The sequence below is a fragment of the Sebastes umbrosus genome, chromosome 20 (genome assembly GCF_015220745.1).
Source record: "Sebastes umbrosus isolate fSebUmb1 chromosome 20, fSebUmb1.pri, whole genome shotgun sequence".
Taxonomy (NCBI): domain Eukaryota; kingdom Metazoa; phylum Chordata; class Actinopteri; order Perciformes; family Sebastidae; genus Sebastes; species Sebastes umbrosus.
Genome location: NC_051288.1, coordinates 22,633,059 through 22,660,490, shown reverse-complemented (window position 1 = coordinate 22,660,490; position 27,432 = coordinate 22,633,059). Strand labels below are relative to the sequence as shown.

Below are 27,432 nucleotides of genomic sequence, written 5' to 3'. Positions count from 1 at the left end.
CCTGCCGACTAAATAAACAGCGCTTTGTTTAACTAGGAAATCCCATTTGTCAGGTAATAATCTGGCCATGAGGCCGGGCCTTGCTGGAATACTGCTTTAACAATACATTACGGTAAGTTAGCAGTCAATATTGACTCAGTGAAGTAAGAAGAGAGGAAAGAGAAACAAACACACAGGGCAAATGCATTGACTTTTGTAAAAATAGTGCTCTTTAATATAAATTATTGAAATATTTTAGAAATATAAATATGTGCAACGTTTCCTTTTCATTTATTTTTTTTTCTTGTAATGCTTTGTCATTTCAGATATTACAGCTTGTATTTTGCCAGACTAGTGGCCAGCCTTTTTGCGAGAGAGTCTTTACAAAAGACAGAATGATTCACATACATGTGTGGTCCAATGGTGCAACACATGTAAAAAACAAACAAACTTGGTGTTGATGTGAGAAAATAAGACTGAGATTTGACCAAAAAAAATAAAAATAAAGTATCACTATGGTAATATTTCAGCGCTCTTGTCTCAAGTGGCCACATGAGATCACACAGTTTAATGATGTGAAAAAGGCTACCACTCCAATATGGATCACAGGTAAGTATGAGCACTGGTCAAACACAGACACAACAAATGATCAAATCTTTGTTTTACAAAAGGCTTTTTGTTAAAGAATCACTTTAAGGAAGTCTTGTGTTCCCTTGACATTCAGACAGACAAGACCAACTCCTGCAGCTACGTCTCCTAAAAAATGACTTTCCCATACAACTAAACTGTTTTCTCTATTACGTTTAGAGAGAAATGTGTTTTCTCCTGGATCACGGTCGCAATTTAAAAATGTGGTTAACGCTGTAAATTGAAATAAAACACAACAAAACTACTTAGTTAGGTTTAGTAAAAAAACAGCAGCTACCTACGAAAATGTTGAGTTTTAGTTTCACGAACAGCGGTCTCCTGGGTGAAAGTCCTCCACCCCTCCCATCCGCCCAGTGTGGACTTTCTCGCTTGTTATACTCGTTATTATACCACGTAACGTTCATGGTCATGTCGAGGAGCTAGCTCACAATTTGGGAAACTCTCGCGAGATGGTTAAGTTTAAGTATTGACCTTGTATAGTTGCGCTGAAATTGCATACTAACATGTTATTTAGTACACTAAAACAGTATGTGAGATATTTAGTATGTACGCAAATTGCATACCATTTCCGGTGAAATATTACAGTATGCAAACGCTGGACACTACGGCAGCATAAATATCCCACAATAAAATGCGGTAGTAACGACAAACGTTCATGACAGACGTTGACGGACGGCTCTGTAACGTCAATAACGATTTTAATTTAAGTGTAAGTATTAGTTAGCTATAAGGGTTAATATAGTTTTTAAACTAGTTCAGACTTCTCACAAATCATCGTTTGGTCATATGAGGTTGATACGGGTTACCATGGTTACGCGACTTTTAACCTGCAAGGAGGCTCTCAGGAAGTGACGTGGAAACGATTACAGTGCGTCTGAAAAATGCATACTACTGTTTATTCATACAAAAGCGTGAACGATATTGAATATGTAGTGCATAGTATGCAATTTCGGACGCAGCCATTGACCTCGAATGGTTATTTAATGGTTGCTCGTTGTACTACGTCACCTGCTGCGGCCTGACATGGACTATCATTACAAACATAAATCTGCAACAAAATACGGCTCCTTCCAAGCGTAATGGAGGAAGCAGTTTAGTTGTATGGGAACGCCATTTCTAGGAGACAGGGCTGGCTTCAGTTCAGAGGTAACGATGGAAGGTAATACGGGGAAGAGAAACCTTTCTAAAGTTACAGGGATTAAAACTGTCCAGTTCATTTCCTCCTTCGTGAGCGGCAATGTCAGAAAAGCAGGAGGGAGAGAGACACTCAAACACACCAATACACAAAAAAAATAGAGATGATAATGTTAAAGAACTGGTCTAAAAAGACAGAGTTAAAACTCTGACAAACTTTCTTTTTCACATCTTAGCGAACCGTTTATATTTACAGGAGCAGTGTCCTGTTGAGCCCCATCATTTCCTCCACATTGATGTTTTTGTTTAGCTGTATACCAGTATGTCTCCTCCCCCTTCTCCCCTACCCTCGCCCCCTTCCCAGCTCTCCGTCCTCTTCAATTTCCCTTTCCTAATCCCATTTCCCGCTCTTCTTGCTCCTTGGTTCAATCCTTCTTCACCCCCCCTCCTCCAGAATATCTTGGATCATCATTGTCGTCATTCCCCGAGGAGCTTTTACAGTGTCGCTGACATTTTTCCAGCCAGTCTGGATAAAAATAAGTTCTGCTGTTTTGTTTGGTGTCGTGCCAAGGCTTTTGTCTCAGTAACAAGCTTTTGTCTTGGCAACAGCAGTCTGTTTTCTGTCACTGTCAAAAGGTTTGCAAAGGGAAGAAAAGGGTAACGGAGGAGAACAAACGGCAGAAGATGCTAACAAAAACCTACATGCTGCTGTACCTGTGTGTGTGTGTTTGTGTGTGTGTGGAGCGAGCGTACATGACCACCCCTCTTCCTCGCCCGCTCTATGAGGCAACATTTGCGGGAAGCAGCAGTGGAAATGTGTGTGCCAACCACAACACACAAACACACTCAGACAAACAAATGCTGTACGTACTCTGCTTTGGGCCCCTCGTTTGGACTTTGCCTTTTTCTCTGTTCCCTCACCCCCCTCTGAACCTTTCCGCTCTTTCTTTCTGTCCGTTGATCCGAAGCGTTGTAAATGTCAGGCTGACTTGAGGAGAGGAGAGGTTTTCTTCTTAAAACCCCACAGGGATCACTGGCGGTGTGTATTGATCACGTCGTCGTTAATATCGACCAATCGGGTTAATCTTCTACGAGGCTCTGCTCTGCGTCTGAGTCAGTCATAGGAAACGTTGACCTCTGACCTCTGGCTTCACTTGCCACTCACATTAGTGGTCAGTGTTTTTTTTGCAAGGCAGGACGGACGAGGTAATCATTGGTTACCTAAATCCTCATCCCAGACCTCGGGGAGACTCTAGGTACACGGTGTCCGTCTTGAAAAAAACTGACCTCACATTGGCATCTAAGGCTAACTCTGGTCAGCATCCGATGGTGCGCATACTCGCATTGAGAACTGGTCTGTGGAACCTCGGCGGTTCCTGTCAGTCATATAGGAGCGTCGTACTCCTCCAGGAAGTCTCTGAGGGTGTGCGGGAGCTGCTCGGCTCGGTCCGACCCCCCCAGATTGTTCAGGGTTCTCCTGCACATGTGCTGCAGCGTGGAGAGAGAACTGGAGAGGGGCCGCTGCAGCTCCAAGGGAATCCTCTCTCCGCTGGTGTGGATCAGATAAACGCTGCACCCCTTCTTCTCCGGGTTGCCCCCACATGCCCCCTCTCTGCTCTGTCCGGCGTCCGGCCCTTTCCCCATGTAGTGCGCTATGAGTTTCAGCACGCAATCGAACTGCGGGGGCTCTTGGGTGTTTTGGGGGTCTGGCTGCAAGAAGAAGCCGCCTCCCTCGCTGTGGATGCGCAGGTTCTTGGTTCCTCGAGATGTCTGCACGGAGAGGGTGAAGAAGTGGTGGTGGTCCGAGGAGTCGCGTATCAGGAAGGTGCCGGGCGGTTCAGAGCGCAGCAGGGAGCTGGCCTCCCGGCCTCCCACGGCGCCCCAGTAAAACCCGCTCTCCTGTAGCTTATGCAACGCACGCATCACCTGAAAAAAAGGTAGAAAAACCTGCTGTTATTATGTGCCATTTTTTAAACTTCAATAACACACACACAGCTGCTTTTCTGACCTGCTGGTAGTGTGCGTGCGAGCTGAAAGGCTTGTAGTGATGCGGGGTAAAGTTTGCACCCTGAACCCTGCCCTCCGGAGGGGTCACGCCGCTCATGGCGAGGGGGTTGCGTCCGCCGAAGGCTACCATGGCGCCATGGCCCCCTGCCTCCGCCCGCTGGTCGAGAGGCAGGGGGCCCAGGACAGGAGTGCCGAGGTGGACAGGTGGGAAGGAGTTTGGCGGAATTGGAGAGGAAGGAGACGGGGAGAGGGGCGAGGGCGGTGGGGTCACACACCGGGTCCAGGGCCCCGGGGGAGAGGAGTCTGATGCATCCAGAGAGGGGCTGGGAGAGAGCACCTAAACACAGCTGGAGACAGGGAGAACACATGATCATCTATATATACATATATCTTTAAAGAGTTCTTTAAGAGCTATATTACGCCTATAGCTAACTGATACTTACACTTAAATTAAAATCGTCATTGACGTTACAGAGCTGTCCGTCAACGTCTGTCATGAGCGTTTGTCGTCGCTAGCGCATTGCAATACTGTACTATTTCACCGGAAATGGTATGCAATTTGCGTACATACTAAATATCTCACATACTGTTTTAGTGTACTAAATAGCGTGTTAGTATGCGATTTGCGTACTATTGGTTTCGTACTAAGGTTTCGGACATACTAATAAATCTCACACACTGTTTTAGTGTACTAAATAACATTAGTTGTTAGTATGCAATTCCAGCGCAACTATTCGAGGTCAATACTTAAACTTAACCATCTCGCGAGAGTTTCCCAAATTGTGAGTTACCAGCAGACTGAGGAACAGTTTTTTCCCTCAGGCCATCAGACTTTTAAATAGATAATTCATACGACACCTTCTCACACAAAAATATATCTTATACTGTATATGTTCTTAATGTATATGTTCTTAATATGCCTGTATATGTTCTTAATGTAATATGTCTTTGTACAAAGTATTTCCTTTTATAATTGTAATGTAAATGTAATATAACTTATTATTATTAATGCAGCTTCCCAGCAAAAAAGTATTTCACACGTTTGTACCTGTGACAATATGTGAATCTTGAATATATATAATGAAACTTCATGCACTCTGGAGCACATTAAAATGCAGTTATGGCGACTATGACAAATGCATAAGGCAAGACCGAGCAGGCAGGTTTATATTTAGGTTAAATGAATCCTCTCTTACTCTCTGCTGCTGCTGCTGCTGCTGCTGCTGCACCGTGCAGCAGCCAGACAGCAACTGGATCCTGATTGCTTTCAATTGTCTTCGATCGGATTGTACCGCAACAAGGGATTTCAAGAAACGGGGTCACTGAGAGAAAGAGTCCAGCAGGCGCGCTTTTTTTTTTTTTTTTTTCTCCACTAAATAATAATAACTCTTTATTCCCACTGCTGCTGCTCGAGCCGAGCCACAGAGGCTCCATTCTCCGGTTTCACTGGGACTCAAAAAGGTGTCCCTTCTAGTCTAGTCTAGTCCGGTTTTATCCCCTCTAGAGGGAATTAAAGACCGGGACAGAAGCAGGAGCAGCCATAACGGTGCAGAGAGCTGCTGCAATGGAAGTCCACTATTCATACTGATGCATAACAGCAGAAAAATCACATTGGCTGCACTGCACCAAGCAGAATGTAAAATAGCAGCCGTGCGTAAAGTGCGTCTATTTTGTGCGTAAAGCGCGTCTTTTGTGCGTCTTTTTGTGCGTAAAACGTCTCCATAACTTACCTTGCGGATATGTTGCAGCCGCTCGTCGCCAATAAAAGAAAAGCAATGCAAACTACCCGAGAGTAGTGCTAAATGAATTATTAACTCAGGCATTAAAATCCAAAAAATAAAAAGTATCCAAAAAGTATTTCAGTGTTTTTTCTCTGTTCTCCTGAGCTGCAGGAATGTGTGCTCCTCTGCAGCTCCTCGTCTGTCTCCGTGTGTGTGTTGTAGGAAGGTTACTGGAGGTTGTTTCCAGTGAGTAAAGCCTCGATGTTCGTAAGGCTCCTCCTCCTCCGTTCAGAGCTTCTTTCCAGTAAACACACGCACGCGCGAGCGCGAGAGGACAGGGAGGGGAGGGAGGGAGCACACGCACACGCACGTGCTCGCGCGCTCTCTCCACTTGGTGGCAGATTGCCAGTAAATAATCAGCGTGACCTTTGCTGGGCTGAGTTTCCTGGTACTGGTGGGTTCCCTTCATGCACAAGGTGAACACACACACACACACACACACACACACACACACACACACACACACACACACACACACACACACACACACACATACACATACATATATATATATATATTTATATATATATATATAAATATATATATATATATATATATATATATATATATATATATATATATGTATGTGTATGTGTCTACAGATTCCAATAGTCCAACATGGCAACCTGAGTGTCAGCAACCACTAAATCTTGTTTTGGTGCCTGTATTATTAGGATATTATATATTTTTTCAATTTATTTATTATTTTTATTATTATTATTATTATTATTATTATTATTATTATAAAAATAATAATAATAATTAACTTATTTGTTTTTTGTTGTAGTATACCTTTTGTGCCAATACAAAATGGAATATAAGTATATACATTAATGGAATTTGTCCTTATTATTATTATTATTATTATTACTATTAATAATTTATTTATTTGTTTTTTGTACTGTTGTACAATACCTTTTGTGCCAATAACATTTTTTATATAAGTATATACATACATCGAATTTGTCCTTATTATTATTATTATTATTATTATTATTATTATTATTATTATTATTAATATGAATAATAATAATAATTATTATTATTTATTTATTTATTAAGTTTTTGTTTATTGTACTGTTGTACTATACCTTTTGTGACAATAAAAAAATGGAATATAAGTATATACATTAATGGAATTTGTCCTTATTATTATCATTATTATTATTACTATTAATAATTTATTTATTTGTTTTTCATACTGTTGTACAATACCTTTTGTGCCAATAACATTTTTTATATAAGTATATACATACATGGAATTTGTCCTTATTATTATTATTATTATTATTATTCATAATAATAATAATAATAATAATAATAATAATAATAATAATAATAATAAATTATTTATTTGTTTTTTGTTTATTGTACTGTTGTACTATACCTTTAGTGCCAATAAAAAAAATATATATATATATAAGTATATACATACATGAATTTGTCTTACACAGAATAGAAATAACAGCTTGGAACCAATAATGACCAACAATAAAATAAAAATGCAATAATAGAAATAAAAATAAAATGTCTATACAGGCCTACAAGTCAAGTGTTCTGGTAACAAAAGTAATAAATACTGGATGGATATACATGGACTGGATGATTAAGTAGTGAAGAAATCTATATACTATGGGCTGTCAATCGATTAAAATAATTAATCACGATTAATCGCAAATTAATCACACATTTTTTTATCTGTTCAAAATGTACCTTAAAGGGAGATTTTTCTAGTATTTAATACTCTTGTCAACATTGGAGTGGGCAAATATGCTGCTTTATGTCAATGTATGTACATATTGATTATTGGAAATCAATTAACAACACAAAACAATGACAAATATTGCCCCAAACTGCACGTGATTATCATAAAGTGGGCATGTCTGTAAAGGGGAGACTCGTGGGTACCCATAGAACCCATTTTCATTTACATATCTGGGGGTCAGAGGTCAAGGGACCCCTTTGAAAATGGCCATGCCAGTTTTCCTCACCAAAATTTTGTACATATTAAAATATGTACATAAAGTGACAGATGATATGAATATATTACAAAAAATATGCATTAAAGACTGTAAATTATAATCTTTAACGCACCAACAAATTTATTATGTTTGCACGTATTCATTCTTCACATATTTATTCCTGCATGTATATTTAACACATTTTCTCACTTCTTAATATTTTGTATTTACTTATTTACACTGTGGTTATACATTGCATGTGTTTGATGCACATATTTGTACATATTTCTCATTTCTTATTCTTATTTGTATTATTTACTTATATTTCTCTACATATATTGCTATATATCGCAGCATTATGTACATAATTTACATGTTACATACTCCTGTATTTCTATTTTCTTACATTTCTTTATGCTTTGTATAACCGTAACATCTCATTCTCCCAACGGGGATCAATAAAGTATTTCTGATTCTGATTCACACAAATATTCAAGGGGAGAATATTTTGTAATCTGAATACCTTGATCCTTTATTTAAGTAAACTAGCAATACCACAATGCAAAAATACTCAGTTACAAGTAAAATTCCTGCATGCAAAATTATACTTAAATAGAGAAGTAATATCAGTAATATGCACATTAGGCTTTATGAGTGTTATTTTAATATAAATATATATTATTCAATTTGTTATACTGCCACATTAATGTGTAAGCAGCAATATATTTATTGTTTTTATTTTATTTTTTAATTGAAAAACAGATGGGGCTTAATTTACAGTGCAACTGCAATAAGTTAGAGATATATAAAGTTTGTGCATGAAAGAAATAATTTAAATGAAAGGAAGAGGAAAAAAATGCATGTTACATACAGAACTTCATCTTCTTTCTACCACTGCAAATATGTGCTCAATAATGTATTTATTGTAATGTCTATAATATACTTTTAAATGTCATATTCTTGAGTTAATTATTTTACTTACTTGATCTAAATAGTTAAATCCATTTCCTTTAGTCTCTGGTGCTGTAACATGTTAGTTTCTCCCTCTGTGGGAATAAAAAAAGAAAGTATAAATATTTCATTTTCTACTAAAGGCTGGCTAATGTTTAAAGATAATGTCCCTCAGGCCCGCAAGTCGTGCCAGGAAGGGACTGACTTACTGTAAGTGCTCTTGAGCAACAACCGGCTATACTGGTGACCTGAAATACTCTATTGCGAGCAAAAATCCTGCATTCAAAGTCTTACTTAATTGAGGATTGAGGTTTTTATTAAGTAGTTAATATACTGTTGGGTAGTTTAATAAACTGCATACAACACAATTCATTTTTCTTTTTTCAAAGAGGAAGACGCCATAAAAGTGAACAAAGATAACTATGTCACTCTTACTACAACAAACAAACAAACTATAATGACAACAGTAATAACAGTGATTAATGTTTTCTCCATGCCACTAATTATTATAACTAACGTGCCAATAGAGTCATTATAGTGCGATAATGAGCATCAACTGGGTGGAGCATGTTTAAAGTCCCAGGACAGATTCCTGGAACAAACACCTGCTGTGAACACTACACGCTCTGTAACGCATGACTGAAAACCTGTGGTGGCAGCTCGAGGTCACACCTCATGTTAGGGCAAAGATCAAGCTAGTGTTACCAGAAATGCAGTTGGAAGCCATGAATACACGAATCAGGGCGGATTCAAATGTTTTTTTTCCTAGTGAGGCATCATTTCCAAAGATAATAAAACATGATATTGCCATGCTTCTTTTCCATATAGATAAACATAATGTCAAAAGACATAGGAAGAAAATGAATAAATAAATAAAGGAAAAAGATAATCATTATTTTCCATACAAACAAACATAATGTCAAAAGACATAGGAGGGAATAAATAAATAAATTAATTAATAAATCAAAAAATTATAAAAAAAATCAAAAAATCAAAAAATAATGGAAAAAGATAATAATTATAATAATTATAAGATAATGTCAAAACACATAGGAGGAAAAAAATAAACAAAAATAAATAAATAAATAAAATAAAATTAATTGATTAAATAATTAAAATAAAAAAATTAAGGAAAAAAGATAATAATTATAATATTTTTTTCATAGGAAACAAACACAATGTCAAAAGACATTGGAGGAAAAAAAATAAATACAAATAAATAAATGAATGAATAAAAATAAAAAATAAATAAAGGAAAAAAGGTAATAATTATAATATTTTCTTTTCTGCACAAACAAACACAATGTCAAAAGACATTGGAGGAAAAAAATAAATAAAAATAAATAAATAAAGGAAAACAATAATAATAATTATAATAAATAAATGAATTAAATAGATTATATTACTATTACTGCTACTACTACGACTACTATTACTAATAATAATAACAATAGTAATAATACTTGTATAACTTCCTTTTAGGTTAACTACAGATTAAATATGACTAATAAAACATTACAACACTGTAGTTAAAATGTAGTGTGCCGGTTGACCACTAGAGGTCATTTAAAAGAATTCACACAAAACATAAACATATATAAACAACCAATTATATATATTATTTTTTTGTGATTTGAGCTGCAGTATTTATTTCTGCACAAAGATATTCTCAGAGCTAAACTAACTCTTCTACAGTGTGTAGTGAGCGCGCATGCACGTGTAGAGGTGGAGCGAGAACGAGCGCGCTGTGTGAGTGAAGGCAAGTAGGCAGCAGAGCAGTGACTCCGGCCCTGGAGACCAAAGCTACGGTCTCAACCTCGCACCACGACCGCCGCCAACACTGTTTTGCAAGACGGGCTTCACTAGATGCAACCAAGAGGTTTTGGTGCTTCTGTGTAGTTTGTTTGTCTGAGTCTGAACAGCGTAGCCACACGCGAGCGCGCATGGGAAACCGATTTATACGCTTAAAAAGTTACAAACAGTCCCTTTAAAGTACACTTTGATTTAATAGAAATTCTACAAAAGAACTCACTAAATGAGTGTTATAGAACATTATTTCAGTATCCTAGAAAAATTAATATGATTGGAAAAATATGAGTTTTTTTTTTTTTTTGTTTTTTTTATATTATTTTTTATTTTATTTTTATTTATTCTTTTGGGATATAGTAATTATTAGCCAGAATGCTCCACCCTCCAGACCAGTTGGTGGTGGTAATGCACCAAATCGTTTGCAAAGCGCCAATAAAGCTTAAAGAAGAAGAAGAGGAAGTTTGTGTCTGTCTGCTGCAGCAATGGCTGCTCCCATGTCCTGGAGGAGGCTGGTGTACTCGGTCTATTCTCCGGCCATCAGCGGCGTCTTCACCCGGATATCTGACCGGCTCTTCCGGGCCCGGGACCGGAGAGGAGGGTAAGAGACCCGGTTCTGCACAGAGACACACACACCAGGAGTAAGACAGGGTTTCAGGACGAGTTCAGGATGCTGTGCTCATGTTGTTGCTGCTAATGCATCAATAATCTGACTTCTTGTGCCCTATGTGTTTATTAATGCAACATCTTCAGACACTAACTTGTAGCTCACTTGAAATTTAAATAAGTGTAAAGTCAGATTTAGCTCGTTTCTGCAGCTCCGAGCAGCAGATAACCTTCAGGTTCAGCAGAGGTTTCCATAACAGAAGGTTTGTACATGATGTTCCTCTCTGTGTTTGTTATGTAACACCACACTGTCCTTTTAACAAAGTACAAGTAAAAGTTTTTTATTTGTTTATCATAATAAGAGCATATGTCTCATCTTCTACTACAAAAAAAATTTATTATTATTTTTCCATACCTTTATTTTGCATCGCTACTCGTTCCACATTTTTCAACGTAGAAACTCCATTCAAACATCAAAACGTGCAGCTCAATCAGGGATCAATGGCTGTTATTTTTCTCATTCATACCTTTCATATTTTCATAATTATTAACCATAATTCATCACAAATTCTCCATTGAAATGAATAGTAGACATGTTCAGAATTTAAACATTTTCAAGCATTTTCAACTCTTCACTGCTCATTCATACTTTCACCTAGAAACTCCATTCAAACTGTAAAATGTTCCACATCTTCCATAGATTCCGGCTTTTATTCAACTTTTAATATCCCTTTTGTACTTTTTGAAATATTTAACATTGTTCGGAGCTTGGTAAAAGTGCCCTTCTCAGACTTTTACATTAGTGTGTATTGCGCTCCTTAGAGTGAGGCCATCAGAGTTAGAGTGCGGAGCAGCTTTAAAATCTTATTGAACAAAATATTTTAAACTCGCTCCCATTTCCACAATTTTCACTCTTTATACATAATTTCTTCACAGAAATGTTGGAAATCTTGTGCTGGTCGCAGTCATGTAGCTATGGAATCAGTCGGACTTACACATTTGGCGATAAATGACTGGAAGTGACAGCAACTCCAGGCTACGCTCCCATAGGGGCCCATATTAAATTTGGACGTTTTTTTTGGATCTGAGCAAAAGTTACTGCTTTTAGAAACTGCTGCCGAGGGAACATTTTTGACACTACACACACAAATTTCGCACCATATCTTCATCTGGGAGTCCACTCTTGTAAAGAATCAGAGTGATAGCAGTCACGTTTTTTTGTCGTAGAAGGACTTGTTCGGCAGCTGTTTCTCTCTTTGAGTCCATGTAAAACTCTGTCTAACTGGAGATTATTTTAGCAGTAACATCAAAGCAGTTAAGATCAGAGGTTTCCATGGTAACTGTTGATTGCTGGTAGACAGGTGATATAGATGAAGTAATTAGAGCAGGCTGACACACACACACACACACACACACACACACACACAAGGTAAGGTAATGAACTAAAGCGCTCAAATAAATGTATGTAGTGGAGTAAAAAGTACAACACTGAGATGCAGTGAAGTAGAAGTATATAGTAGCAGAAAATGGAAATACTCAAGTAAGTAATTTACCTAAAAAATCGTGCAATACTTGAGTAAATATACTTGGATACATTCCACCACACCTTCCTGACAGCCTCACCTTCAGGCGATATTTCCAGTCGATGATTTATCTGTTGATATCTCTCGTAAGCATAATTTACCTGCGAGCTAAATCAGTTACAGGAACTCATTTGGGTTTATTCAAATCAGCAGGTGGGTGGAACAAGATCGCAGCAGATATTGTGTGTAAACGTCGTTTAGGCAGGCAGGATAGAACATCGCCTGTTGTATGTTCACGCTGAACGAACCGCTCTTTGCAGAACCTTGTGGTCCTGATCGAGGCTGGGATGCAAAACCGAACCGTAAAAGCTGTTGCAATTATTTGATGAGGCCAGAGACATAGAAGATAATCTGAACACAGGCCTACTGGACCATTAAGTAGCCTGCCTTATTTCATGTATAAAATCAGTGTTTTGGCTTCATATCCTATAGAAATATCATTCATCATTACTATGAACCAATCTATTTCTATCTATTTCTATATTTTGTTTTTCTTCTCCTTAATGTGCAAAACAAACCGAAACCGTGACCCAAAACCCACAATACAAACCGAAACCGTGTCCCCACTAGTCTCCGTACCAGCCAGTGATGTTCCCCGTCAGGACGCTGAGTAGAAACTAGGGCTGTCAATCGATTAGAATATCTAATCACAATTAATCGCATGATTGTCCATAGTTAATCGTGATTAATCTCACATTTTTTATCTGTTCAAAATGTACCTTAAAGGGAGATTTGTCAAGTATTTAATACTCTTATCAACATGGGAGTGGGCAAATATGCTGCTTTATGCAAATGTAAGTATATATTTATTATTGGAAATCAATTAACAACATAAAACAATGACAGATATTGTCCAGAAACCCTCACAGGTACTGCATTTAGCATAAAACAATATGCTCCAATCATAACATGGCAAACTGCAGCCCAACAGGCAACAACAGCTGTCAGTGTGCTGACTTGACTATGACTTGACCCAAACTGCATGTGATTATCATAAAGTAGGCATGTCTGTAAAGGGGAGACTCGTGGGTACCCATAGAACCCATTTACATTCACATATCTGGAGGTCAGAGGTCAAGAGACCCCTTTGGAAATGGCCATGACAGTTTTTCCTCGCCAAAATTTAGCGTAAATGTAGAGCGCTAATTAACCTCCTTCTCAACAAGCTAGTATAACACGGTTGGTACCAATGGATTTCTCAGGTTTTCTAGCTTTCTAGCTACAGCCTAATAATCGCAAGTTGCGTTAAAGAAATTAGTGGCGATGTTTCCCTTAAGGCGAAACCGTCTCTGCCTCGCCTTTCTCACTACCAAGTCAGTATGCAGCACCCAGGTCAGGTCCTCGGTGATGTCATTGTTCCAGTAAGCCAGCATGTGACACTGAATCAGCTAAATGGAATTCAGCCATCATTCATTTTAATATGTACACCTGTGTTTTTAGTCACATGTCCTTGGTAGGACATCTTGCCCCAATCTTTTAGACTCTGTCGGCGAGATCAGTCTGAACTGAGTTTTGGCCTGGAGACAGGTTGGAGCCTGAAATAAGAATAACCTGTCATCTACATATCTTTCTTATGTTTATCTCATACTGTAATCATCCTGCATGATTTCCTTCCTCATTTAACCGTGGTATCTGCATCAGTCCAAAATAGTACGAGGCAAACTGCCAAAACGTGGGTCACTTTATTAATAGTGTTTGGATGTCCACATACTTTTGACCATGTCGTGTACATCTTTTTTTTTTTTTTTTTTTTTAATCACTATAATAAAATACGCTTGTAGCATTATGATATAATTGTACTGATAATGAAATATTGCTCGGATCTACATGTTAAGAACCATAAAAGAAGACAGAGCAGCTTTATCAGTTTGCTAACTGAAGCCAGATCCGTTGAGACCAATGAGGATGTAAATCTATTACGGACAGCTCAGAGATTTCCAGTCAGGACGTTTTTGAATTACGAGCAACACAGACGGAGAGCATTGTTTCCCATCCCATGATTCAAATCAAAAGGGATGATGTGGTGCAGTCACATATTAAAGTAAACAGCTCCTCTGTTCACTGCAGTAACTATCATTATTAACTTATCCTCTAACCTCGTTAAATACAGTATAAGGAGTTAACTTCATCTCAAATTCAGGAAATCGCTGTTCTTCGAAGAGCTCTACACTGCTAGAATAGAATAATCTTTATCTACAGAGACCATAGTACAAAAATCCTCTTTGACTTTTTATGGAGGTTTTTATTTCACTGCAGTTTCACAGAGGTAATAGTTGATTTTATATTGTTCCTCTCAAGCCTGAAATGAAGCAAACGCATCATTTCAAAGTGTCTTTCTTATCTCCTCACACACCTCTTATCTTTTACCACTTACAGGTAATTGTAGAAGCTTCAGGGTCAGCCATCTCATTACATTAGCATATTACAAAGCTTAACGTCCTCCCATAGAGTCCTCCAGGGATGACGTGTTTTTGTAGGCCATCCAGGAAGTGGCATCGCCCTGGTTACGGGCGATGCCAACTTCGGATAATGGGATTGTTCCATCGGGTTTTGAATTATTGCAGAAAATAAACTCTGTGTCAAACAAACGTTTATGATACTAACACGTTTTGTTCAGCAAGATAATCTCCACATATGAACACCACTTTTATGATTTTTGAAGCGTAAATGCAATCACAAGAAGTAAAAAGATAACGTTAAGCTATAAATGAACTACACCACGGTAGTATACACAACGAGGCTGTTAAGGAAGACGAGTCGGCGTGATGACGTTTAGTAGTCTCATTTAGCCACTTGTTAGCAACCACCTTTTGTAAGACACATTGAGGCTTCAAAATTCACTAGTGGGATATTTACCGATGTATTTTATGTCGTAGAACAAAACGTTAAAATCTCTTCAGCTTGTTTTAACCACAGACCTGATTTCTGGCATCTAACTAAAAACCCATTGACTTCCAGATGAGGGAACCAGAAGTGATAAAATGCTAACTCATTTCTGGGTTTTAGGACTCTTTCTCTTTAGATAACGTTTGTAATTAGCACCGCTGTAAAAAGAAGAAATAATTCAGCATAAGCTACGTGGACATCAGGATGTTATCTTTCATGATACAGTTGTTTTATGGCTCTTTGGGATTTTTTAGTCATTCATAAACACGGATATCACTTAAACAGCGTCGGGGAAATCCCCTCTCTGTGTTTGCTGCAGAAATTCCAACTCAGCAAAGTGGCTTTGGAAAGAATCCCCGAGCTGTGTTTTCTGTTTTTCATGTGACTTTTATTTCCTACGACTTCTCGTAGACATTTTATTTTGTGGGTTAAATCCAAACCAAAATGTAAACACGGTGAATATGTGTGTGTGTGTGTGTGTTCTGGTCGTAATGAATATGAAGGAATTCCGACAATCAGCCTGTGAGAGTCACAGTCATGTCTGAGGTTCACACTCCACCCTGTCTTTATTTAATGCGGTTTGCATTGTCAGAGCAGATTGTGAGATTGTATGGCAGAGACAAAAGGGAAGTGGAGGGGTGAAGTTAAGGACACAGAAAGAAAATCCAGACAAATCGTCTCATGGATCTGTGTCCTTAAAGATTAAATGTGATAATTAATCAATTAGTCAATATAGTCTTCTTGTTCTTAAGCAAAAATGCCAAACAGTTGTTGATTTCATGATCTTAAACGGATTATTTTGGGGATTTAGGCTGTTGATCGGACAAAACAAGACATTTGAAGACCTTGGGCTACGGAGAAATTATAACAGATAAGAAGTGGACGTATTCACCGTGACGTCACCCACTGGTTTTGTAGAGGTTTTGAAGCCTCGAGCTCGGCATTTTGGCCGTCGCCATCTTGGTTTCTTTTTGCAACCAGAAGTGACACGAGAGGGTGGAGCTAAGTACAACCAAATGCTGAATATGACGTTTTTAGGTGACCAAAAAGGTTCTAATTAAGTTTCATGAACTGAAAACACACTGTGAAAGAGTTAAAGTTGTAGCGACCTGTTAATCACAAGGTAGCCCCGCCCTAAAGCATCCCCTGCTTTATGGTCTATTTGACTCTAAATGGGACCATAATTTACTAAATGAACATCATGCTGTATTGAAGAAGACTTGAAACTAGCGATTGAGACCATAAACTCATGTTTACAATGTTTACTGAGGTAATAAATCAAGTGAGAAGTAGGCTCATTTTCTCATAGACTTCTATACAATCAGACTTCTTTTTGCAACCAGAGGAGTCGCCCCCTGCTGGCTGTTAGAAAGAATGAAAGTTTAAGGCACTTCAGCATTGGCTTCACTTTTCAGACCCCGAGGTTGCCTCTTGGTTGCAGCCCTAGTTTGAGTGCAAAATATTATCTAACCTTTGTCAGGTGTCCTCAGACTGCAGAGCTTCCCTGTCATGTTATAGCTGGTTCACCTTGGTAGACATATAGTCTCCGTGTTTTCCACAGGTTGACACTTATTATGCAACCTCAGAGGTTAGTATTATGGTGCATTCAAGTGCTGACGTCTGACACTGGAGAATCTGCTGCCGACAGCACAAGAATACGATACCTAGGAAACTATTGTTATCTGTGATATACGGCACAACTGACCCGTTCTGTCTCACATCGTCTCCTAAGGCAACGTCTCTCATTTCCCACTGACGAGGTCTGCTCTTTCTCATGAATGCATTGTTCAATCAACCCACACTTTCTGCTGGATTTCCATGCAGATTTTAACAGGGAAGAAATAATCACAGACACGGTAAAAACATCTGTTTGGGAGGGAGCAAAGCTGTTATTATATACACCTTCTTATCTGTCTTGACTTTGTTTTTACCTGGAATCTTAAATCCAAGGACAGAAGTGGAGGAACAATAAAAAGCTGGTAATCAGTGACAAAAGCCAGACAAAGTCTGTGCATTAACCTCCTTGACAATTATTAGCTGGGGCTGCACTAATGACTGAAATTGTTATCTCTACATTAATAAGAACATTTATACGATAATATATCCATCATGATATGGTAAGAAGGAGAATTACGTGTAAAATAAATCAGAATGATGAGATTCAAAGTTCATACTTTTCCTCGGAAACAGCACAACAACATCAGCACGGGGTCGGAGGAAGATTGTGAGATATGATCAAAAGATCCAGAGCAGCTACTAAATGGACCTTGTGATGAGATTGTTGTCAACCAATCACAATGATGCTGTTATCAATAATGCAAGACAAAGCTCTTCAAACGTAAAACAAAAACAAAACAAGTTAGCATTGACTGTATAAAAAAAGTGGACGTAGTCTGCATGACGTCACCCATTGGTTTGTGGACTGCCGTTTTGAAGCCTTGAGTTTGGAATTTTGGCCGTCACCATCTTGGTATTTTGCAACCAGAAGTGACATGTGAGAGTGGAGCTAAAAACAACCAAATGCTGAACATTTTTAGGCGACCAAAAAGTTTATAATTACCTTTTAAAGAACTGAAAACACACTGTGAAAGGGTTAAAGTTCTAAGACAAAGACACGGACAACTCCCAGACGCTGCGGTAGCGACCTGTCAATCACAAGGTAGCCCCGCCCTAAAGCATCCCCTGCTTTATGGTCTATTTGACTCTAAATGGGATCATAATTTACTAAATGAACATCATGCTGTATTGAAGAAGACTTGAAACTAGCGATTGAGATCATAAACTCATGTTTACAATGTTTACTGAGGTAATAAATCAAGTGAGAAGTAGGCTCATTTTCTCATAGACTTCTATACAATCAGACTTCTTTTTGCAACCAGAGGAGTCGCCCCCTGCTGGCTGGTAGAAAGAATGCAAGTTTAAGATACTTCAGCAATGGCTTCACTTTTCAGACCCGGAGTTTCCCACTGACGGTTGTTATTCTAATGTCTTCTTATGAACTAAAAATGCAGATTTCAGCCGAACCAACACCAAACCAATTGTTTCCCGCAGGTCTTCGGTGTTGCTGCTGGCTCCCCTCCTGGCTGAAGCCGACCCGGCCCCCCGACATGTCTCCAGGCCCGCCGGGTCAGCCGGAGCTCAGGGCACAGACGGCCTCTGCAGCCACTTCCAATGGATGGAGGAGCACGTACCCGCCTTCCGGGTGCCGGGCACCCACATCCACATCCTCACCTCACCGGACCAGTTCTACCAGACTATGAAGGTCGGTGCGAAAATAAACATTTTGTTTCAGTTACAAAACGAATGAATAATGACAATATTGACTTTGCACCGATGTTCCATATCGTTATGTATTGTGATGCAACAAGTGAGGCAGAGAAAGTGCTCGAGGTATTATTTTCCCATCAGACTCACTGAGCAACACCTGAGTTGGCAGAGAAGCCCACTGCAGCTGCCAGGAGTTAATTACTCAGCTCTTAAAGTAATTTGTCTCCTCTTCATATTTATGATGTAACTAATCTGTGTTAAATACATCTAAATCTATTACACGGTTGTGTTGAATAATTGATTCTGATTGGTCAATCACGGCGTTCTGCGGTCTGTAATTTCTTTACAACAGACCGTTGCTATGTATAACAGAGCGTTGCTATGGGCACAGCTCTGATGTCAGACTCTGGCAGACTGTTTTTGTGTCAAAATACTGATTTCTTAAGTAAGTAGACGTGTAATAAGCGGGATAATGTACAGCTAGCGGGTCATTGTTGTGAAAGAATCCCCTTCAGGGCGATGAGAGACTCCTCCGCTCTGCGTTTGGGTGCAGCATCGCCCTGTCGGGGATTCTCTCACAACAATGACCATCTCGTTATATAATATCCCTCACATATAATCAGCCTGAAAAATAACCGTCCAGTAATGATTTTTTTTACCAGTTAAAACAATCATATAAATTTGTCACCGTGCACATTTCTAATTTGTGAATCAATCAAATCCTAAAGAGAAGAGTTTGAATTAAAACCCTCCAGAGTTACAAACTGGATTATTTAGTTTTTATTTCTTTACGCATTCCCACACCTGCTTGTGTGTCACCACATTGGAATTCTTTTATGTTTCCTCTAACTTTAGCCTATTCAGCCGCTCCAGGAACAAAGAAACAGGAAGCCGCAGCAGTTTATGTGCTGCTGTTGTGGCAGCAGCTTCCCTACAAAACGTTTTATTACATACAAGAAATGAGCTTCTTGATGCCAATTGATTTGTTTGACCTTTTTGACCCCTGATATATATTTACATCCCTATGAGGTCTAAAAATACAACATATAACACCTTTAATGCTCACGTGAGTCATGATGATGTGTGTTATATAAAATATATATATAGGTGTGATTCACAAAAACAGTGGCTACATTCCAGATGGAATACTTCTATTCTCTCAAAATCTCTCGCCATCAAACGTGACTTTAGTGTAAACAAACACGTTAAATAAACACTTGTGTTGTTGCCACAAATCAACAAATTGGTCCTCCATTTCTGAGCTCAATCTCACTACTACTTTATGCTTCACGTTTTGCATTAGCCGCGGTCACCATGACGACGGTGGTTGTCCTTCCTTCTTCAGTCAGCTTGGTTCTCAATCGTTCTTTCCTGCGTCATCGGCTGTCCTCTGGGGTTCCCCACATACAACAGGATATCCGATCGTAAATATTGAACATGTTTAATATTCAGGTCAGGACGGGCTTCCGAGCAGATCGGGGGATCTTAACATACCTCACACCACACCAAAGAATCGTGGCTTTGTTGACGATTATTGGGAGGAATCAGGCCCAAATCACCTTGATTCTCCTGTAGTGTGGGCCCGGCATTACTTTCAGTACGTACTGTAGCTGCCCTTACAAAGTACGTACTGTTACATGCAGTATGCATACAATTGGGATGTACTACTTCTTCAAAACATTGCGCCATGACCCTCTTGCTCATTTATCCGCTGTGCAGAGGATTGTGGGTCAGAATAGCCAGAAAAGCGTGCAGCAAAATTCGACCGGATGTAGTAGGACATTGTGGTATGTTTGGCATACTATGTATTGGGAGATACTAAATCCTTTTCTGGCATGCGAAATAGTATGGGTATTGGAATGCACAGGTAGAGACAGAGCGCAACGCACTATACTCTGAAAACCACGCCTACTGGAGGGGAAAAACAATCGGCGCCACAAAATGCAACCAACGGCTGAAACGCTAACAAAATGCCCGTAGCTACTGTAGCTAAAAACGTCAGATTTCAGCATGTCATAGGATTATTCAAAGGGGTTTGCAAACATAATACTGCATAGCTTTCTGATTTATCCACATTCAACTATAACACAAGGGTCATACTGTCTAAATGCTTTAACTTAACTTCCAGAAATATAGTTAAAGCTACAGTTAGAGCCTAAAACTGACATTTGGACAAGATGCTTGCTGCACATGTCAGCATACTGAGTGTCAGGATCCCACAGGACCCCATTCTTCCTGCTGCCGTCTCAATTAAAGGCTCATTTGTTTCGGTTCTGCAGCTTATACAAACTTTGCTCTGGGTTCTTTACAATGTTTTTTTAGGCATTTTCCTGTTGTTTGTTCAGAGGTGAAAGTGACAAGGAGGAAAGTTCAGGTAATCCAAAGTCAATAGCGAGCGATAAATTGTTTTCCCCTCGGGCGTGGGCGGGACTTAATTGTGCTCACACTTCCCCAGAACACCGAGAGCTGGGAAGTTTCTATTTGAATGCCATTGTGTTGTTGTATTTATAGATCACTTTCTCCACACACGCACACAGACTGTTTCCTGTTTGTCTCTAATTGTCAATAAGCTGTTTGTTTTTATAGTATATGCACTTGCGAGCCAACATGTAGCGCCCGAAGCAAAATCAAAAGGAAATGAGATAAAGAACAGTATGAAATATGATTTAAAAACAACGCAGCAGCACCTTTTTGGTTCCGTTGCCGTCAGGGGTGAGGATTTTTATGCTTCCCAATAATCTGAAAGATGTCGTACTCCTTCGTGGAGTAAAACATGCTTTAATCCCTTTGTGGTTCTCACAGTATTAAAAAAATACATTTAATAAATTCAATAGCATGTCTTTCTAGAAGCTATATCTGATTGATGGGAAATTAATTGCCAACTGTTTTGATAATATATATATATATATATATTTAGAGTTTAAAGTGGCAGTAGGCAGAATATTTTTGCCATCATTTGGCAAAAAATCCATAATAACCTTTCAGCATATTATTATTCAAGTGTTCTGAGAGAAAACTAGACTTCTGCACCTCCTCATGGCTCTGTTTTCAGGCTTTAAACATCTAGTGCGTGACGGGAGACTTTGGTAAAATCCAACAAACACAAGGCTTTCATCCAGGAGACGGCTGTTCATGTCCCGTGTTCACAACTTTCAGTTTAATTTTCACTGTACAATCGTAGTAGTTTTAAGCCCAAACCTGTAGTTCTGTCCTAAACCTAACTATAGTGGTTTTATTGCTTAATCTTTAAGTGATGCTAAGGGTAACTATAGTGGTTTTGATGCAGAAAATGGGGGGGCTTGACGAAGCAGCGGTACGTAACGAGTTGGGATGAGACCGAAGATGACACAGCAGATTTGGGCGACATCGCCCAGCCCTATCTGCTAGTTTCAGTGGAATGTGATTAGTTTACTTGTGCAGACTGAAAGTATGCGCTTGTGATTGGCAGGGAATGTACCTTCTGTTGACAGTTTATCATTTCCTAGTATCAGATATTTTTAGCCAGATTCCTGACACCCACACACACACACACACACACACATACACACACACACACACACACACACACACACACACACACACACACACACACACACACACACACACACACACACACACACACACACACACACACACACACACACACACACACACACTCATTATTGTTGTGTTTGTTTTTCTTTCCCTTCAGGCGCGGATCAAGACTGCGAAGAGGCGAGTGGTGATGGCCTCGTTGTATCTGGGAACAGGTCAGCTGGAGCAGGAGCTGGTGAGAGGAGTGGTGTTTGTGTGTGTGTGTGTGTGTGTGTGTGTGCGCGATTCATGTTTTTATGGCTTTAGTTTTTTGGGGCAGGTGAGAACAACGGCATCCAAACACAGGCGTGTGCCAAGTAAGTGGTCAGAGATGCCAGAAAATGTGAGTCAGAGTCGTCTTCCAAGAGAACCACAGTGTGGTTTCTTCAGAATGAAAATGGACTCTAAGCCAGCTACAAGGAATGACCCCAAAATGCAAGGGTTTATGGGTATAAGGAGACCGATGTTGGCATGTGATATCCATCTGTTCTTCATGCTTGGAAGGCCTAGCATAACAACATGAACCCAGAACAAACCACAGTCTGGACTCATATTCAGCTGTTTTTCATGTTTGTTTTTTTGAAACTGGTTTTCGAGCAGAGAGGGAGAATTACAGCAAAACGCACAGACAAGTCAAACATGTTTAATTACAGTTAAATGCATTTGAATCGGCTGTGATTGCTGCCAAACTCTGCAACCTCACAGGATGATGGATTACTAGAAACGTTGAGTCAGTGCTTTTATTTTTCAAGCTCAGGTTTGCTTGTAAGTGGACACAATGACCTGAACTCAATTCAGTACAGAGATGTGAGTGTGGTCTGTGGTTTGGACTGACGAACACAAACTGCAGGTGAGTCTGGATCTAGTAACGCAACCCCCCGATCCCAGACTCGGCACAAAAGGTGCTTGACTGATACCGACTGTCACACCTGTGCGGCATGTTTACTTTAGCGCAGGTGCAGGCGGCGAGGAATAATCGGAAATTATAAAGAAAGGCATGTTTAGCACGCCATATGCAAAGGTAGTTCAAAGTAGTTCAAAGTGGAGAGTAGAACAAGTCGGACAACGTAATGGGGTTTGCCTCAGCCAGGTTAGCCTATGGTAGCAATACCGGTTGATAACGACGCATTACGCCGGTATTTTGCACCTACAAACACTGCAGCAACATTTCCACAGATAGAAGTCAGACAGTATTGTGTCTATGACTGATTTAATGAGACACAAATAAGACGGAAGTGCTGTAAACTGTATATTACTCCAGCTTTTTCACTGTTGATGCACGGAGCAGCCGTCTTGGATTTTGAGGTCGGGGTTGGTGAGGTTTATCTGACTTTCTGAGTCGGAAATCTGACTTCAGGGGACGTTCAAGTTGAAATTTCGAATGGAACGCAGCATTAGCATAACACACCCAAATCTCTGACCGAGTTGTTTATGGTTGAGTTGCATTGTGGGTAATGTAGGCACCAGGTTTTTACGAGGAAGACGAGTGCGTGGAGTAAAACAGACGATACCTCTGATTCTGCTGCATCGATTTCTATGCTCTTTTTTTTTTAACTCTTCATCGTAAGTCTGACAATATTATCGACTACTCTCTTAAAGAAATCAATAAGAAATTCTCCTCCACTTGTATTTTCAACCAACCCGACATCAAAGAACTAGCGGCGACAAAAGCCGCCTTTTGAGTCGCCTTTGTCTTGGCTAAAAAGTTGCACTCGCGCACACACCGTAAAGACTACAGCCGACGGTCAACTACTACGTACGTTCTGCGCCTGCATGAGAGGAAATAACCTCACCGAGGGCCGACCGTCGGCTTGGTGTTTCAGGGCCTTTACAGATGAAACAGGAAACATTAAACTACATTAAAAAATAATCAAATGTCCACCTTGCTCAAAACTAACGTCTAAATATCTGTCTTATTTAAAAGCAACAGAGAACAAACTTCCCCCCTGATTCAGTAGGTGGGAAGAGTTTGAGCAGATTGTACATAGCAAAATAACTAAATGCTGCTTCTTTGCTTTAAAGAATAAACATTTTTTCTCAGTGTTGCCCAGAGCGCCAAGTCATGATCACGTTTCCCTCCAGAGCCGAGCTGGAAGTGTCGGCGGTCCCCAAAGAGCTCTCTACTGGAAAGGAGAAATCTTTTACTGGCATACAAACAGGCTCTCCGGAGTGACGTATAACGAATGCATTTGGGCACCAGATGCACAATTTACCCAAATCAGGTGGGGAACAAATAACAAGCTCGCCACAAATAAAGAGTCTACGCTCGCTACCAGTGGTCCCCTCTGAAGAGCAGCCATTTCCTCTTAGAGCACAAAGGAGTGAGTCACGCTGTTCCCACGCTCAGTAAACAGATAATAAAAGGCTGCCAGTGTTTGTGAAATGCTGCCAATTGATCAACAATCATTAATCTACTTGCGGCTTCGTCTTTGAACGTTCACAAATACACATGTAGTAGGACAAAGTGTAAAAGATAGAGGACGCCAAGATCAGAGTCGTGTGTTCCTCTGTGTGGTCTGAGCTGAAACTACTGTTCAGAGAGGAATGTTAGACTGGTCTACAGACTGAAGCCAGCTTTAATTTAACATTCAGAATATATCAGTTCAATGCATCTCATTTTAAGCCTAAAAACTATCCAACTCCTGGACTTTTAAAGAACAAGAGTAACAACAAAGGCACCTGCTGACAAAAATACAAACCTCAGTTTGTGGTTTGCTAAATAGGAAACCGTTTTTGTCGCTGGATTTTCTAAATAAAATGTCCTTGACAGGAGTTTTCGGCCGCCTCGATCTTGTGAGGTTATCGCTGACCACGTGTGCATGACATCAGAGCAAGTCGGGATCAAGTCGGACACAAATATAACCGCATAACGCGGCGATTGGCAGTAATCAATTCTGCACAGGCATTTTCCTCGGTATTAAAGCTGAATAAAAATGAAAGTGGTTTTACTTTTGTATAGTGCAGTGTTTACCGAGACACAGCATTCATTTGTCCAGAATTCAGAGAAAATTAGTTGGGCTGCAACTAATGAGTATTGTTGATTAATCTATCGGTTATTTTCTTAAATAATAATTTCGTTTAAATGACAGAAAATAGAGCAAATATTCTCAGAGCCCGATGTGACAGTCCAAAACTCAAAAGATATTCAATTTGCAATCATATGAAACACAGAAAAGCAATAAATCCTCACATTTCAGAAGATGAAAACAATAAATGTTAGGATTTTTTGCATGATAAACGATTAATCGGTTATTAAAATTGTTGCTGATTACTTTTCTCTCGATAGACTAATCGATTTATCGTTTCAGCTCTACACATTACTAGGGCTGCAACTAACGATTATTTTCATTGTCGATTAATCTGTCAGTTATTTTCTCGATTAATCGATTAGTTGTTTGGTCTATAAAATGGTAAAAAAAAATGACAATCATTGTTTCCCAAAGCCCAAGATGACGTCCTCAAATGTCTTGTTTCGTCCACAACTCAAAGATATTCAGTTTACTGTCATAGAGGAGGAAAGAAACCAGAAAATAATCACATTTAAGAAGCTTTTTTTTCTTAAAAAATTACTCAAACCAATTAATGAATTATTAAAATAGTTGGCGATTAATTTAATAGACAATTAATGGATTAACCTCTCTACAAATTAGTCCTACTTAAGACTGCTTTGTGTAATGGATGGTTAAAGGGAGAAGGATGTGTGGAGTAAAAAAGACGGTATCTCTGATTCTGCTGTGTCGTTTTTATACTTTTTGTTTTTTAAAACTGTGTTGGAATGACTCTTTTAATCATGTTTGGATGTTTGTGCATTACCTTCTGTGTGTTTTGTTCAGGTGGACTGTATGGAGGAAGCTCTACAGCGCTCACAGGACAACAGTGATGCTCCCGACCTCAAAGTCTCCATATTGCTGGACTTTACTCGCGGCTCACGAGGTTGTCGCCATTTCCCTTGAGCTCTCCTTGTTGTTGCTGGTTGACGCCACTCCCTCATCATCCCGATCATGTTTTCCGTGCAGGGCAGATCAACTCGAGGACCATGCTGCTGCCGTTGCTGCAGCGCTTCGACTCTCAGATGCGGGTGTCTCTGTACCACACTCCAGACCTGAGGGGCCTGCTGCGCCTGCTGGTCCCTCAGCGCTTCAACGAGACCATCGGAGTCCAGCACATCAAGGTCTACCTGTTTGACGACAGCATTATCATCAGCGGGTATGTTCATGTTTGTGTCAATATCAGTTTGTTTGTTTTCAGTTTCTACTTCAAATCAGTTCAGAACACAGAAACAGGACATGCTGCTCACACTGACCTGACAGGACAGCTCAAAATACACTGTGTACCAAACGATAGAGTAAACACGTATCCCAGATTCAGGACACTCTACCTGTGGTCCATACCAACAACGAAAGGCACATACCCACTCCAACAATCAATTTAACTTGCACAATATAACCTTAATATTTACATATATAACATACAAATGAATATTACATGATACAGATTAAATAATATGCATGATAAATGGAAGAAATATCAAATGAAAAGCCAACTTAACAAACAAACTCCTCTACCTCACTCCCCTCTCTGTTCCCTAGTTCTTGGTTCAGCCCAACGAGCTAATTGAAATCAGCTTTGTTATAATATTAAAGTAAATATTAAAGTGAACTTCCTGTATTAGTCCGTTTTCTTGAACTTAACACAGTCAATTTATTGCGATATTGTAAGCAAGGCAATGTATTGTGATTTTTAAAAAAAATCTAATTTTAGGAAAACTCAGAAATACACTATTTTTAGAATATGCAAAAATAACACATCTATGCTACATGCAAAAAACTGCATGTGATTATCATAAAGTGGGCATGTCTGTAAAGGGGAGACTCGTGGGTACCCATAGAACCCATTTTCATTCACATATCTGGAGGTCAGAGGTCAAGGGACTCCTTTGAAAATGGCCGTGCCAGATTTTTTCCTCGCCAAAATTTAGCGTAATTTCGTAGCGTTGTTTAGCCTCCTTCGTGACAAGCTGGCATGACATGGTTGGTACCAATAGATCCTCCTTCCTTGCATTTTCTAATTTCTTATATCTACACCTTCTCTCTAGCTTTAAAACTGAGCCCGCTACAACCTCTGAAAGCCTGAATAGCGTCCGGGCCCAATGTCGGCCGTTGGATCTGGAGAATCGATACAGTATCGCACAACATAATATCGCGATACTTGTGTATCGATATTTTCTTACACCCTTACTCCGCTGGGAGC

At 39.5% G+C, this 27,432-nt stretch overlaps 2 protein-coding genes and 1 long non-coding RNA gene across 3 annotated transcripts in view; 1 reads left to right on the top strand and 2 right to left on the bottom strand.

The window, feature by feature from the left end:
- Positions 1-186: 186 nt before the first annotated feature.
- On the bottom strand, positions 187-5,727 carry socs3b (suppressor of cytokine signaling 3b). Its single transcript, XM_037755772.1, has 3 exons — positions 5,499-5,727; positions 3,770-4,115; positions 187-3,687 (listed from the first exon to the last, which is right to left on the bottom strand). The coding sequence occupies exons 2-3, from the start codon at positions 3,896-3,898 to the stop codon at positions 3,145-3,147; spliced, it is 672 nt and encodes a 223-aa protein (XP_037611700.1). The 5' UTR covers positions 3,899-4,115; positions 5,499-5,727; the 3' UTR covers positions 187-3,144.
- A 4,989-nt stretch (positions 5,728-10,716) lies between these two features.
- LOC119479776 (CDP-diacylglycerol--glycerol-3-phosphate 3-phosphatidyltransferase, mitochondrial) overlaps positions 10,717-27,432 on the top strand; it is a 29,184-nt gene continuing 12,468 nt past the window's right edge. The window contains exons 1-5 of the mRNA XM_037755720.1: positions 10,717-10,868; positions 18,394-18,604; positions 22,301-22,378; positions 26,016-26,115; positions 26,199-26,388. Coding sequence (XP_037611648.1) covers positions 10,753-10,868; positions 18,394-18,604; positions 22,301-22,378; positions 26,016-26,115; positions 26,199-26,388 — 695 coding nt within the window. The 5' untranslated portion in view covers positions 10,717-10,752. The remainder of the gene's footprint in view (positions 10,869-18,393; positions 18,605-22,300; positions 22,379-26,015; positions 26,116-26,198; positions 26,389-27,432) is intronic.
- LOC119479815 lies at positions 10,747-26,571 on the bottom strand. The gene is made up of 3 exons (XR_005204761.1): positions 26,486-26,571; positions 25,996-26,359; positions 10,747-10,883 (listed from the first exon to the last, which is right to left on the bottom strand). It is a non-coding gene; the product is annotated as an uncharacterized LOC119479815 (long non-coding RNA).